General features: G+C 48.4%; 2 protein-coding genes and 1 pseudogene across 3 annotated transcripts; 2 read left to right on the top strand and 1 right to left on the bottom strand.

Moving 5' to 3' along the window:
* Window positions 1-2455: 2455 nt before the first annotated feature.
* LOC308511638 (protein FAM47E-like) lies at window positions 2456-4081 on the top strand (the record flags this gene model as incomplete). Its single annotated transcript, XM_081081620.1, has 2 exons — window positions 2456-3107; window positions 3291-4081. 2 exons carry the CDS (start codon window positions 2456-2458, stop codon window positions 4079-4081), a joined length of 1443 nt encoding a protein of 480 aa, XP_080937746.1.
* Window positions 4082-5938: 1857 nt separating this feature from the next.
* LOC308511637 (tryptophan--tRNA ligase, cytoplasmic-like) lies at window positions 5939-8356 on the bottom strand (annotated as a pseudogene). The gene is made up of 3 exons: window positions 8321-8356; window positions 6237-7462; window positions 5939-6013 (listed from the first exon to the last, which is right to left on the bottom strand). The product of its transcript is annotated as a tryptophan--tRNA ligase, cytoplasmic-like (transcript).
* Window positions 8357-14039: 5683 nt separating this feature from the next.
* Window positions 14040-14582, top strand: LOC308511636 (ferritin heavy chain-like; the record flags this gene model as incomplete). Its single annotated transcript, XM_081081619.1, has 1 exon — window positions 14040-14582. One exon carries the CDS (start codon window positions 14040-14042, stop codon window positions 14580-14582), a length of 543 nt encoding a protein of 180 aa, XP_080937745.1.
* Between the last annotated feature and the right edge of the window lie 343 nt (window positions 14583-14925).

Below are 14925 nucleotides of genomic sequence, written 5' to 3'. Positions count from 1 at the left end.
TAAGGGATAAATGTAATTTCTGTTGCACATCTATCATTCCTCTTTGGAAAAAGTATATGTCATATGACAAATAGGGACAATAGTGAACTTTTAAAGGGCTTTGAATATACTGGGCATTACCTTCAGGCTACTTGTCATTTTTCCTATGAAAATGTCACTTCGTTCGTATCCTTAAACGGAGTTATTCTCCCTGTGCTTCATACTCCAGGAAACAATAATATTAATATTAATAATGATATTAATAATAATACTAATTTACAAGCAATGATTTCTAGAATAGATTGAGTTCCCACTGAATCGTGGTCACTGATTTTCTATTCCTTAGCTTCATATTTTAATTTATACCAACCATCTTAAGTCATCTTAGCTGTATTAATATATTTAATTCTATTTCATTGATTTGCAATTTCAGCCTGCTTCACTTAACACTTACTCAGAAAGAATGTACTTCAAAGGTGATGTCTGAAGAAAATCTTTAAAATAATCAGATGGCAAAAATTGATGGGAAATTGATTATAGGGAAAATATAGTGTTTGTATCTTTAATTGCAAGAGTTTGAATATTGGACACACTGCCTCATACAAAAGGAGAACTGAACCAATGTGTGCTGAATAACTAAATGAATCAAAAATGTATTTGAGGACAAGATTCAAGTTGCTGCCATGGTTGAAGAATTACATCTAATCTGTAATTTGTGTATTAGTGTATCATTGGCTATGACCAAGAAAAATCCATGCTGCATTGAAATTGTAAAACACCTAATGTTATGTGCTAAGGAGTTTATTATTTATTTTTTGGAAGTTGAAGTAGATGGTTATCCTGAGAATTAGGGAAAAAAGTAAAATAGGTTGGTATGGATTTTAAAAGAGGCATTTGTTTCAATAATGTGGGTGTGATCTACAATTTCTAATCATGGAGAATAGCAAGAATTTATGGTACCAGGAGATGGACAGCCCGACTTCACAAAGGGCTGTCCATCTCCTGAAGATGTGAACACTCATGGCCCTCGGGCGGGCTTTCTCCCCATGATAGCCCGGAAGCCGTGGTAGACCTTTGCAAAGGCAGACTCACAAATTGATGGAGACGAAACAAAAAAAGTTGATCATATTTTCTCTTCTGGCCAAAGTAGAGTAACAGGTATCAGATTTATGCCCTGGAGCACGTGAAAAAATAATGAAAGAAAATAAGATAAAATTATGAAAGACACTGGACATCAGGAAGCAGGGACAGATGCCTCACAGATAGGAAATAAATGAGGTGACTCCTATGATGGCTCCACATTCCTTCTGTTTCTAGGCCACAGCTCAGAGAGGTCACGCTATGTAAAGGAGATGGAGCTAAGACACCACAGAGAACAAGGTGGGTAGAGATCTCAAGGCAGACAACCAGAGAGCAAAATGAGAGAAAGAGACGGAACTCTAGAATCTTGTACCCCACAAGAATGATTCAGGGGATTACTGATCAGCTCGTGTGTGAATACATTATTAGAAGCCAGGAAAGAAACCACTGGAAAGGATTCTTGATAACTGATACTCACACAGGGCCTGCAATAGTGACCTTTACTGTCAGCCAGACTAGAAGATCTCTAGATGCACAGGCATTGAATAATTTACATGGAAGGGTCTTGCTTCAGTAGTGAGGAACAGTTAATTAACCATACCACATGGTCTAACAGTATTTAGCCATGTACTATCACAGGGAACTGCTCTGGTTATTTAAATCAAATCTTAAAAAGGATCCCAAAGAATCAAGCTGTTTCCAAGAAACACAACAGTATCTAAAAAGGGCAAATATTATTTGTAAAAAGAAAATGGATGGTGAACAACACATGGGTTTTAAATAAAGACAGGATCCGTAGTAGGGCACTGACCTATCCTTTGTCCTCAGGCTTTACTATGGCACTGTTTTTCTGATTATGTTGAAATGTTACCTTAAAAGATAATTGATCTTGATTTCTGAGGGGGATTTGGGGTGCCATCTTAAGTTGTATACCCAATGCCTCACTCACTTCACCCATATTTGGGCAGATATCAAAACCTGACGGCTGTGAGTACATAGAAAAAACATGGTTCTCAGAAGCTCCCGCCTTTCAATTGTTACCTATAATTTATCCAGGAGAAATGAAAGTACTTGTATGAAGATGTGAACACGTGAAATATTCGTGACCCCTTGATTTCCAAACAGCTTCAAACTGGAATCAGTCCAAAAGTCCATCAAAAGATGAATGGGGAGCTGACCTGTGGAGGAGTGCCCATACACGGGAACAGTTCTGTACCACAAGCAAGAATGCAACCTTGCCGGCCATCCCTGGACAATGCAGGCTGTGCAGGGGCACGTGCTGACCCACCTCGGGAAAGAATAAGAATGAGTCAGCACCAGGCAATGGTCTCCTAGCAACGGGGCCGCTGGGACAACAAACCCCTGAAGCCACTGGGCGCCCTGAGCCAAGGGCGCCATGGCGTGCCAGAAGTGGCCCTTACCTGAGCCCCACAAGGGGTGGCTGTTAAAGTCGGACCTGAGGAAGAAGGCGCTCATAGAGTCAGGGCTGATCAAGCCGTGGCAGTCAGGGCCGAAGCTGGACAAGAAGCCGGAGCCCAGCAAGAAGTGGCTGCTAGGGCCAGGACCGCTGGAGCCCGTGCCCCTGGGCATGGAATGTAAGCCCTGGTTCAAGGACAGGGACAGGTTGCCTTCCCGCTATCTCTCCAGGCAGAACAACAAGCTTGGGAAGTGCCCCACCTCCATGGACAGCCGGCGGTGGGTATTTGTGAAGGAGGGACTGGACGACTTCAGAACGGGCTGTCCATCTGCTGAAGATGTGATCACTCGTGGCCCTCGGGAAGGCTTTCTCCCCATGATTGCTCATAGAATTCCCCGCCCTCCGCCCAAAAAGATTCACAGGCAGCCGCCCACGGGAGCGGACCTGTGTTCCAAGCTCTCGCCAGCCCAGCGAGCACGGAAGGCCTTTGTAGAGAACATTGAAGCCAGCCTGACCCAGCATTCCTTGGTTAACTGCCCGAATCTGGAGGAAGCTCTCCCTCCAGACCTCCTGCTCAAGGTCCTGAAAGTGCTAGATCCTGACAGGGAGCTGGAGGACACGTGGGCGTATTGTGAGGGCACCAAGGAAAGAAAGAAGACCCCCACACACCTGTGTGAAGAACATCCTGAGGAGGTCAACCTGGAGCCTCCCCAGGCAGTGAACCTGGAGCCTCCTCAGGCAGTGAACTTAGATCCTCCCGAGGCAGTGAACCTGGAGCCTCCCCAGGCAGTGAACCTGGAGCCTCCCCAGGCAGTCCACCCCAAATCTGCCTGGAAGCTCAACCTGGAACCTCCCGAGGAGGACAACCTGGAACCTGAAGACCAAGCCTACGTGGAAACGGCCAAGGAGAGTCTCCAGTCATATTTATTCAGTTTGTTTCCTGAGGAAGAGACAAATGCAGCATGCACAACGGATATCCCCAAAGATCCTGGGCTCCAAAAATCAAGAAGAAGAATTCGTGAATTCTGCAGATGGATCGATGATAATTTTGGAGACATAGGCATTGATGAAGAGGACCTCATGAAACAGTTTCAAGTTGAGTTAGAGGTCCCACTCACCCATAATACAGTCAAAATAAAGAAAATAAGCCAGCTACCTTTGAATATAAGGCCCTGCAAACAGCTAGATGACATACAGCAGAGAAAATTCTCCATGCAGGAAGGTAACTGGGAAAGGAAACTCCGCAAACAACAAGACCCTTATAAACCCAAACGGGAGAAGATAAGGTATGGAGCATGGTACCTGGACCCCAAATCCTGGAAAAAGCTGGTCAATGACCAGCCCTTTCCCGACCCTAAAGTCGTCCCTGACAAGGAACATTTGACCGATGGAAGGCATCTTGAACCAGACATTATTGATGAACTTTATGGACCAATTGCCTTCAAAGATTTCATTGTAAGCAAGGGCTACAGGATGCCAGGTGTGATTGAGAAGATGTTTATGAGGAAGGGATGGAACTATGAGTCTGTGAAGACTCCTATACACCGAGTAATGAAACTCCTCTCCAAACCCAAAGAGGAGGATTCAGGGGACGAAGAGGATTAGAAATTTTTCTATTTACTGCTCACTTGGCTAGTGTGTCTCTCTCATTTTAACATAAGTCAGAATTCACCATGAGTGCCTCACTGTGTATGGACAATTTGATTCCACAATATCTGTAAATTTTTAACACCTATTTCTAATAAAACTTTCTGAATTAGCTTCTGCTTCAATGTGTTATGTATTTTACCAACTATGAAGTAAATATTTATATATACTCCTCTTGGTTTTGATTGTGTTAGGAGTATTATATTTTCATTTCAATTATTCATTAAAAATGACCATAAATAAATGAATTACTTAAAAAGGATCTTGTTGCCCAGCCTATGTGGCTCAGTGGTTGAGTGTAGACCTATGTATCAGGAGGTCATAGTTTGATTCCTGCTCAGGGCACATGCCCGTGTTGCTGGCTCGATCCCCAGTGTGTGTGTTGGGGCGGGGGGTACATGCTGGAAGCAGCCGATTAATGTTTCTGTGTCATCATTGATGTTTCTCTCTCTTCCTCTCCCTCTCTGAAAATCAGTAAAAGTATATTAAAAATTATGCCAGCTACAACTTGGGATGAATTCCAAGATAATCGTGCATAATGAAAGAACTATCGCTCCGATAATACTCAATTTATAATGCATTACGACAATTATTTTGTTAAGCACAACTTGTAACCCGTAGCCGAAGTAATTTTATGCATTTTTTTTTAATTGTCCATGGCTACCTTTGCACTACGACATGAGAATTTAGGAATTATCACAGAGATCATATGGCCTGCAAGCCTAAAATATTTGCTATCTGATTTTTTACAGTAAAATTTACTGTCCCCCTGATCTAGAAGGAAAATATATTCATACATATATTAAATCAATTATTCCACTCTTTAGCTGAACAGAAGATAATACATGCTCATCTATGGAATAGAATAAAGTAAAATATTTTTATAAAATTAACTATTTAGTTAGACCTTTCTGAACACTTTTCAAATCTGCCTATGACTTTTAATATTCTTAGGGTCAAAAATCCCTGAGGCATATCATCATATTTATGATAGTCCCTGTTTCTTGTAATATCTCTCCATGTGATCACTTGTCATACAGAGATTTCCCATGACTCCAAAAATGTGGGTGTTAAATGTGAGGTAAAGCAGCCTGAACATGATAAAGACAGACTAACTTTCTTTCCACTGAAATGGCTAATTAATTCAATGGGATGTCCACAAAGGCAGGTTGGCCAGGAAACATGGATTGTATGTCACATATATATTCTATCCCTACACCCACCACCCATGGGACCAAAATTAATTTATTTAGGGTATTGTGCTAAGGAGTCGACCCTTCACCTCCATGAAGGGATTTCCTGGGATATTCTTCTGCTTTCCCAGACTACACAGGGCACAAGACTGAATGTTTTCTTTGGTGCCTAGGGCTGCTGTTTGTTCTCTACAGCCCAGGACACCAGCAAGGCACTGCTCTTTGCAGTCCTCCGAGCCAATCAAGTGTCAGGACAAAGGTTTCCACAAAGAACACACATTCCCCTCAGCTGCCACAGGGTGGGGGCACAGTGTCTGCTTAGGGCCAGTCCCTGGAAGCAGCGTGGGGAGGCTCAGGGAAGGGCAGAGGTTCCAGGAGAACACATGAGGTATGGATTTCAGGAAGTGAGCTGGAAAGTTTCTCCCACAGACTCAACTTAATAAAAGGGGCCACCTGGGGCTAATACTCAGTGTGAAAAGCAGCTTTCAAGCTGGGAGATCTCTCAGTCAAAAGCACAGCTAGCATTTCTGTTTGATTTTGGGGGGATGGGATGAAATAGGCCTGTGCCCATTAAACTTCCTGAAATGAACACCTAGACCAAAGGCTGTATAACCATCAGGCTTTAAGGGTCTATGTAGAGTGGGATGTTGTCCAATGGAAGTCCTCCTAGGGGCAGAGCAGGCAGCTCACAGGGTGTCTTTGGAAAGGATGACACAGGGAGAAACAGTACTGACAGACACACAGAGTTACAGACACCAGGAACCGGAAGCCACGTGACAGAGCCTCTGGATAAATTATGGTTCCTTCTGTGCAGATATAAAATGGGCATTATTGAAAGTCATAGGACAGCTCTGGGCAGGGGTGGGGGTGTGTGTCAAGAATTCTTTGAATATCTCCTCCCTGGCCGCCTTGCACCTGGCCTGGTGGTCCGCAAGGAGGGGCTGCAGGACCTGCATGAGCTCCTTCTTGAGCTACCAGGTGAGCATGGCTCGACTGCTGTAGTCCTTCCTGATCTGCTCCAGCTTGTCCTCATCCTGGAGGAAGAAGGTCATGTACATGAAGGACACGTCCAGGTGGCCATTTCCCCCAAACTGCCTGTGCTCCTCCATGATGTGTCTCCCTCCATAAAACACATACTTGTTGACCTTGGTCTTGATCTGCTTGGCTGTGTCTGTGAGGAAGTGGGCCAGTTGGGGTCACTGGCACTCCTTTGGGTCAGAGTCCCCTGCAGGGAGGGGAAGAAGGTCAAGTGCAGCAGGGTGGTTTAGGATAGAAGATCCTGGGTGTGACATCTCTTGTCATCCTGAAGTAAGGATCCTGGTTGATGGCACGGGGGCTGAGGCCCTGGACGTCCATCTCTCTCCCGAAGTTCTGTGGGAATGAGTTACTGAAGGAGGGAGCAGCCTGGATGGCAGGAAAGCTGATCTTCGCCTTGCAATCACTGTCTGCAAAGCCAAAAATGCCTTTCACTTGGATGAAGGTCACGTGCTTCTGATCTTCACCATATTCTTGTAGAAGTCTGTGCTCACCCCCATGTAGTTGAGGTCAGAGAAGATGGGCTTGTTGATGTCAAAGCCACAGGTGATGATGTCCTTGGCATTTTCCATGGAGTAGCCATAGGCCTGGTCCAGGGTCAGGACTTCCACAGGTACTTCTACTCATCTGCCATCTGGATGAGCAAGAGCACATTCAACATGTCCTGCAGCCACTTTGTGAAAATGAACGGGATGTGGTGGCCTACATGCATGGCTTCGGAAGAGGGGCCCCTGCCCATTTACCAGCGAAACAGCTTCTTGTTTTCATAGGCATCGAGGACTTGGTTCATGTCTCTGTTTGAGAAGAAGGTGCATCTGTGCAGGAAACGGTGCAGTCTCTGGCCCGTGACTCTCTCTATTCTGTTTATCAGCTCTTGGTCAATGTTACTGCTTCCAAACAGACAATGAGCTTGTCATAGTCACTGCCTTTTGCACTGTTCTTCTGTTCATTTCAGGGGTCCACAAAATCCATTTCAGCTTCCATGGCACCCGGACCACTAACCCAGGTGCAAGGTTCTCTGGAAGGCAGTGGCCTTGTAGCTCTCCCCCGTGGCCACGTTGTAGCTCATTTTTAGCAATAACAGCCTCTTCCCTGCAGAATCAATTTCATCCTGGGCTGCGGGGGACACTGAAGAGGTGGCCTGTGGAGTAGCTGAGATCTCTGTGCAGCTGGGCTCTTCTTTTATAGTCTTCCCCCTCTTACTGTTTCCTTTTTTAAGCCCCTTTCTTCTCTTTTCTTCTTGTTCACCCCACCCTGCAGCTATTTGCAGTAAGAATTTCTTAGAAATCAACCAGTTTCTCACAAACACTTGAGCCTCTTGACCAATTCCTCATGAGAAAGTCCAATCAGGTTTTGGTTGTGAGTGTGTGTATTTGGGGGAGGGTAGGTGTAGAGACCAATGAAACCCACTCTAAATTCAAACTATTAGCCGGTCATTGCATCATTAGCTGGTCATTAGCCACCCCACACTGCAAGCTGGCCTCCGTTTAACCTCCACACTCACTCCCCATCTCACATCCTTAGTCTCAGTATGAGAACTGAGTTTTCATTTGTCCTCATGGGAAGAAAGGCAGACTCCAAGTGCCCTGTGGGTATTGTGCACTAAGGCAATGTTGTGAAAGATCAGTTCTGGGGTCACAGGGACCTGAATTTCCAAAGACAGCTTTGACTTTTTTTAAAAAAAATATTTTTATTCATTTCAGAGAGGAAAGGAGATGGAGTGAGATGAAAACTTCAATGATGAGAATTATTGATCATGTGCCTCCTGCACACCCCCTACTAGGGATTGAGCCCATAACCTGGGCATGTGCCCTTGACCAGAATCAAACATGGGACCCTTCAATCTACAGGCCAATGCTCAGTCCACTGAGCCAAACCGGTTAGAGCTGGCATTTTACTTTTCTTTTTATTGCTGAAAGTATTATACATGTCCCTTTTTTTACCCTAGTGACCTCTCCCAGCACCTTACCCCCAAATCCTTCACCATCCCATTGTCTGTGTCCATGGGTTATGCATATACACACATGAGTTCAGTGGTTGAATTCTTCCTCCCTCCACCCTCTCCTTCTTTCCCTATGAGGGTTGCCAGTGTGCTCCATGTCTCTTTGACTCTAGGTCTATTTTTTCATCACTTTATGTTCTTAGTTATTTTTCACATATGACTGAGATCATATGATATTGATCTTTCTCCCACTGGCTTATGCAAATTAACCGCCATCTTTGTTGGGTTAATTTGCATACTCATCCTGATTGGCTGGTGGGCATAGCAGAGTGATGCCAATTTCCATGTTTCTCTTTTATTAGTATAGACTAGAGGCTTGGTGCACAAAAATTGGTGCACTGGCGGGGGGGCGTGTCCCTCAGCTCCACTTGTGCCCTCTCACAGTCTGGGACCCCTTCGGAGATAATGACCTGCTGGCTTAGGCCCGCTCCCGGTTGGCAGAGGGCAGGCCCAATCCCTAGGTGCAGCCCCTGGTCGGGCTCAGAGTAGGGCTGATTGGGGAGTTGGGGCGCCACCCTCAGTCACGATCAGGGTATGGCCGATTGGGTGGTGGAGGTGCCACACCCTGTCACAATCAAGGCAGGGTCAATGGGGAGGTTGCGGATTCACCCCCTCTCATGCACAGAGCAGGGCCGATAAGGGGGTTGGGGCGCTGCCCCCTCTCACGCACAGAACAGGGCCAATAGGGGAGTTGGGGCACCACCCCCTGTCACACACAGAACAGAGCAGATCAGGGGGTTGGGGAGCTTCCCGCTATCAGGCACAGAGCAGGGCCGATCAGGGGGTTAGGGCGCCATCCCCTGTCATGAACAGAGCAGAGAGGATAGGGAGTTGTGGCCCCGCCCCCTGTCACACACAGAGCCACAGGGCGATGTGGGGGTTTGGGCGTTGCCCCCTCTCACACTGCTTCAGGGGCCAGGAGGCCTCGTGGCTCCACTGATCAAAGTCCTGGGAGGCCTTGCGGCTCTGCTTGTCACCAGGGCAGTGAGGTCTCGCTGCTCAGCTGATCCAGGTGCTAGGAGGCCTCACAGCTCCGCTGATCCCAGGTTCGGGAGGCCTCACGGCTCAGCTGTTCTCGAGTTCGGGAGGCTTTATGGCTCTGCTAATCCCGGGTTTGGAAGGCCTCTCGGCTCCACTAATCCCGTTGCTGGGAGGCATATTACCCTTTCACTATATACTATAGAGGCCTGGTGCATGGGTGGGAGCCATTTCTTTTGCCCTGAAGGGTGTCCCGGATCAGGGTGGGGGGTCCTGCTTGGGTGCCTGGCCAGCCTGGATGAGGGGATGGTGGCTGTTTTCAGTTAGTCACACCACCTACAGGGTGGGTGTCCCCCCTGGGGTGCCTGGCCAGTCTGGGTGAGTGGCTGAGGGCCGTTTTCAGGCTGTCTGGTGACTAAAGCTCCCAACCTCTCCTTTTTTTCTTTCTTTTTTTTTTTTTTTTATTCTGGGATTTATTTACCTTCTATGGCTGTCACTGCAGCTGAGAGCCAGCTTTAGCTCTGAGGCTCGGCTCCAGCTCTGAGACCTCGGCTGCTGAACTCAGGTATCTGGTTTGTTTGGCTTCTATAATTGGAACACTGTTGCAAATCCAGCTTGGCCGGCTGGTTGAAAGCATGGTGTTTATTTAGCTTCTATAATTGCAGCATTGCTTCTTAGAGTGCAGCACAGAGGCCAGCAGTGGCAGGCTGGGAACCTTGGCTTCCTCCATCACTGAAGCAAGCAAGCCTCCTGTTCGCTTCAGCTGCCTGGCTCCCGGCCGCCATCTTGGTTGGCAGTTAATTTGCATATCACCCTGATTAGCCAATGGGAAGTGTGTTGGAGGTATGGTTAATTACCATGTTTGTCTATTATTAGGTAGGATAAGAAAACCAAGTGAAGAACATGACCAGTCACTATGACATGCACTGTGGCTGGCCAATCGGCCTGATCAGGGGTGGTGCTGACCAATCAAACTCTCACGTTCCCTCCCCTGGGCTGGCCCAGCCCCAATTAGCCTGATTGGGGGAGGCTTCTGGACCCCACCCATGCATGAATTCATGCACTGGGACTCTAGTCCTATCTAATAAAAGAGAAACATGGTAATTAGCGTACATCCGCTACCCTTCCCATTGGCTAAACAGGGTGATATGCAAATTAACTGCCAACAAAGATGGCGGTTAATTTGCATACAGAGGCGCAATGATGGGAGGCCATAGGGAAAGGACGGTGATTGGAAATACAGGCAGCAGGCAAGAGCCGGGAGGCATGGCCCCTGGCCCTGAATGGGAGAACCGGCCATCTTTGCCCGCCCCCCTGCCGGTGATCAGAGTAGCCAGAGCGGGGCACCGAAGAGGCCGGTGCCTGCCTCTTCCCTGGCCGCCCCTGCCAGGGATGAGGAACCAGAGATCCCATAGCAGGAAAGGTGGGCCTGCAGCTAGTCCCCCTGTGCGCCTGCCCCTGGGTCACTGCAGTGATCAGGGAGCAGGGAAGAGTGGTCACTAGCCAGCCCCCATGTGCACCTGCCCCTGGGTCGCCATGGCGATCACAGAGCAGGAAAGAGCGGCCTCTAGCCAGCCCCCCTGTGCACCTGCCCCTGAGTCACTGCAGGGATCATGGAGCAGGAAAGGGCTGTCTCTAGGCAGCCCCCCTGTGCGCCTGCCTGTGTGATCGCCGCAGCGAACATGGAGCAGGAAAGGGTGTGAAGTATGGTACCTATTTGCTTTGTTTAACAATGGACAGGTTACTTTGATTTTCTAAATTGTATAAGTCATCCCATTCGATTGAATGCCTTATCGATTGAATGACTATTCCATTGATTGTTATCATACTGGTCTTAGAGAGCACATTCTTCTGTACCTGGGAAACAGGACAGCACAATTACCCTAAATTGTTTTAGTGGCCACAGGTGGTGCGTTTCAGCTGACTCAGTGGTCCAGAGACCAGGACAGCACAATTACTCTAAACTGTCCTGACAACTTAGTGGTCAGGAGACCCAAGGGCTCTAGATAATGTATACCTGTCAATTCAGTGACCCCGAGACCCGACACTGTAATTAACATGCTTAATTCTGCTTCTGTAATCTGCTTTTTTGGGAGCCAGGTGCCACATTCCAAACCCTGGGATGTAATCAATACCTTTGTGATTTTGCCTATATAAGTCTGGTTTTGCCACCATCTTAGGGCTATGAGATTTGGGAATGGCCCCTCATAGTCCCGGATTGCAATAAATGTGACTCTTTAATTCGACTTCTTGAGGCGTCCTTCTGTGATTCGCGGGGTACGTTACAACAGGTGGCCTGCAGCCAGCCATGTGTGCGCCAGCACCTGGGTCACCACTGCGATTCCTGAGCAGGAAAGAGCGGCCTCTAGCCAGCCCCGCTGTGCGCCTGCCCGTGGGATTGCAGCGGCGATCAAGGAGCAGGAAAGGGGGGCCTGCAGCCAGCCTCCCTGTGCGCCTGCACTTGGGATCACTGTGGTGATCCCAGAGCAGGAAAGGGCGGCCTGCAGCCATGCCCTGTGTGCACCTGTCCCTAGGTTGCTCTGGCAATCCCACAGCAGGAAAGGGCGCCTCACCCTGGCCACAGCTCAAGGGAGAGTACAACATGCAGTGGAGGCCAGGAGCCTGAGAGATCAACAGAGAGGGGCACCTCCCAGGTGTGGCTGGGGGCAGGCCCCCAGCAGACAGACAGACACACACACACACACACACACACACACACACACACACACACACAAAGAGGACGCCTGCACCGAGCCTCTGCTGCCAGACTGTGGCCATCAGTAGGACATCTACTGAGGGCTCCTGGACTGAGGGGCAGGCTTGGCTGAGGGAACCCCATCCCCCAGTGCACGAATTTCGTGCACCGGGCCTCTAGTATATATATAATTAAGAACAATGTCAAAAAGTTTACTGACTATCTTTCTTCTAGGAGTTTTCTCGTTTTGGATCTTATAGTTAACTCTTTAATCAGTTTTGAGTTTATTCTGATATATAGTGTAAGAAAATGGTCTAGTATCATTTTTGCATGTATTTGTCCAGTTTTCCCAGCACCATTTATTGACTAGAGTGATGGTGAACCTATGACACGTGAACTCATTTTTTAGATGATTTTTCTTTGTTAAATGGCATTTAAATATATAAAATAAATATCAAAAATATAAATCTTTGTTTTACCATAGTTGCAAATATCAAAAAATTTCTATGTGTGACAGGGCACCAGAGTTAAGTTAGGGTTTTTCAAAATGCTGACATGCCGAGCTCAAAAGGTTCGCCACCACTGGACTAGACTGTGCTTATCCCATTGAATGTTCTTCCCCCCTTTGCCATAGATTAATGGCCCGTATAGGTGTGAGTTTGTTTCTAGGTTATTCCGTTTCATTGAGCTATACATCTTTTGCCATTACCATTTTGTTTTGATTACTAGGGGCTTGTAGAATAGTTCTATCAATGGTAGCATGATACCTCCAACTTTGTTCTTCTTTCTCAAGATTGCTGTGGCTATTTGGGGTCAAAATTTTTGGATTATTTGTTCCAGTTCGATGGTAAATGGCACTGGTATGTTGATATTGATTGTGTTGAATCTATATAATCCTTTTGGTACTATGGACATTTTTTACATTAATTGTTCCTATCCATAAGAAACAGTATATGCTTTTATTTATTTGCTTCCTCTTCAATTGCGTTCTTCAGTGTCTTATTATTTTCAGAGTTCAGACGTTTTTACCTCTTTGGTTAAATTTACTGGTAGGTATTTTTGATGCAATTGTAAATGGGATGTTTTCTTAATTTCTTTTCTGATGTTTCATTATTGGTACATAACCATGCTATGGATTTCTGAACACTAATTTTTTATCCTGTAACTTGACTAAATTCATTTACCAGTTCTAATAGCATTTTGATGGAATCTTTAGGATGTCTGCGTTGAGACCAAGGGAACTGTCCCCCTTGGGGGCAGACAGGGCGGGCAGAATGTGTTTCAGGGCTGTGCTGAGAGATGGAGAGGAGACAGAGTAAAGGGCGGGAAGGCCAGTTCACAGGAGGGAAGATGGGAGGCGGAGAGTCAGTGAGGCTGTGGAGGCGGGGCTCTGCCCGCAGAGAGGGGGGCCTTGATGGTGAACAGGAGGAAGTGGAGGTCGCTTGTGTCACAAGGCCGAGGACCGGGGACAGGCTGTGGGTACTGTGGGTGCAGACGCTGACATCATTCTGATGAAGCTTTGGGATTCATGCTGAGGCAATAAGGATACCCCAAAAGGGCTGGGCGGCAGTTAAGGAAACAACCACATCAGGACCACATTCACACAAGTTGCTCCGAGAAATCAAGTGCAGTTGACGTCCTGACAGCGGTCGCACATGTCCACATGGGTCACACTTTAAAATGCCATGAAGGCCAGGGCCCAGCATGAGGCGGGCATGGAATCTGGAGAAGGTCAGCGCTGCCCGCCTCCTCGGGGCCCCCTCAGGCCCCCCTGTGAGGGGCCCCCCCGCCCCTCCCCAGACGCCTGAGTAACGGTCACTGCTTCGGGTCCCCTCAGAGCCAACCGCCACCACCAGCGGCCCGCAGCCTTCCACGTGTCTTGTCGCTGCAGACGCCTGACTCTGGTGCCCTGCCCTCACCCAGGACCTACGGAGACCCCAGCCGCCTACACCTGTGACCAGCCGGCCTCCTCCACTCAGCCTCAACCTCCAACCCGCTCCTTCGCCTGCAGACATGGCCACTCCTCCGCCCTCCTCTGAGCGCCAGCGCTACCATCCAGACTGCGAGGCCGCCATCAACCAGCAGATCAGCCTGGAGCTCTACGCGGCCTCCGTGTACACCTCCATCGCCGGCTACTTCCAGAGGCACAACTGGGCCTGGCAGCAGGGCTCCCAGTACTTCCGGAAGTGGGCCCTCAAGACAAGGGAGCAGGCAGAGCGGTGGCTGTGGCTGCAGAGCCAGCACGGGGGCCGAGTCCTGCTGGAGGCCGTCCCCTGGCCGCAGCAGTACGAGTGGGACAGCAGCCTGATGGCCCTGGGGCTGGCCCTGCTCCTGGCGAAGAGAGTGGACCAGGGCCTGCGGCACCTGCACCGCCTGGCCACCCACCGGGAGGACGCCCACCTGTGCGAGTTCCTGGAGAGCCACTGCCTGCACCCACAGGCGGCCTTACTCCAGGAGCTGGGCGGCCACATCAGCCAGCTGCGCCAGATGCAGGCCCCCGAGTCCTGCCTGGAGGAGGACCTGCTCCACAAGCTGATCCTGAGCGACGGAGAGTAGCACTGACCAGGACTGCCTTCCAGAGAGCCGTGGGGGCCTCCCTGCCCCGTGCCCGGATGCCATTGGCCATATAGTCCATGAAAAACGGGCACTTCAGTTCTGGGTTCAAGGTTCACTGTCTCTTCAAATAAAGTCATTGGTTCTTAAATAAATAAAGGTCTTTCTCTGATTCCTGTGATGAAATCCCTCACATTTCAGTTTTAAAACAAGTATCCAGGAGTCTCCACCAAGGACTCAATTAGGTGCAGCTCGGGACCCTGGATGGAGGAGGGAGGAGTGATCCAATAGGACCCTTATGGAGGGAGGAGGGATTCCATAGGACCCTGATGGAGGGAGGAGGGAT

Source organism: Myotis nattereri (assembly GCF_964212035.1).
Source record: "Myotis nattereri genome assembly, chromosome: X".
NCBI lineage: Eukaryota > Metazoa > Chordata > Mammalia > Chiroptera > Vespertilionidae > Myotis > Myotis nattereri.
This window is presented reverse-complemented; position numbering and strand designations above follow the sequence as displayed.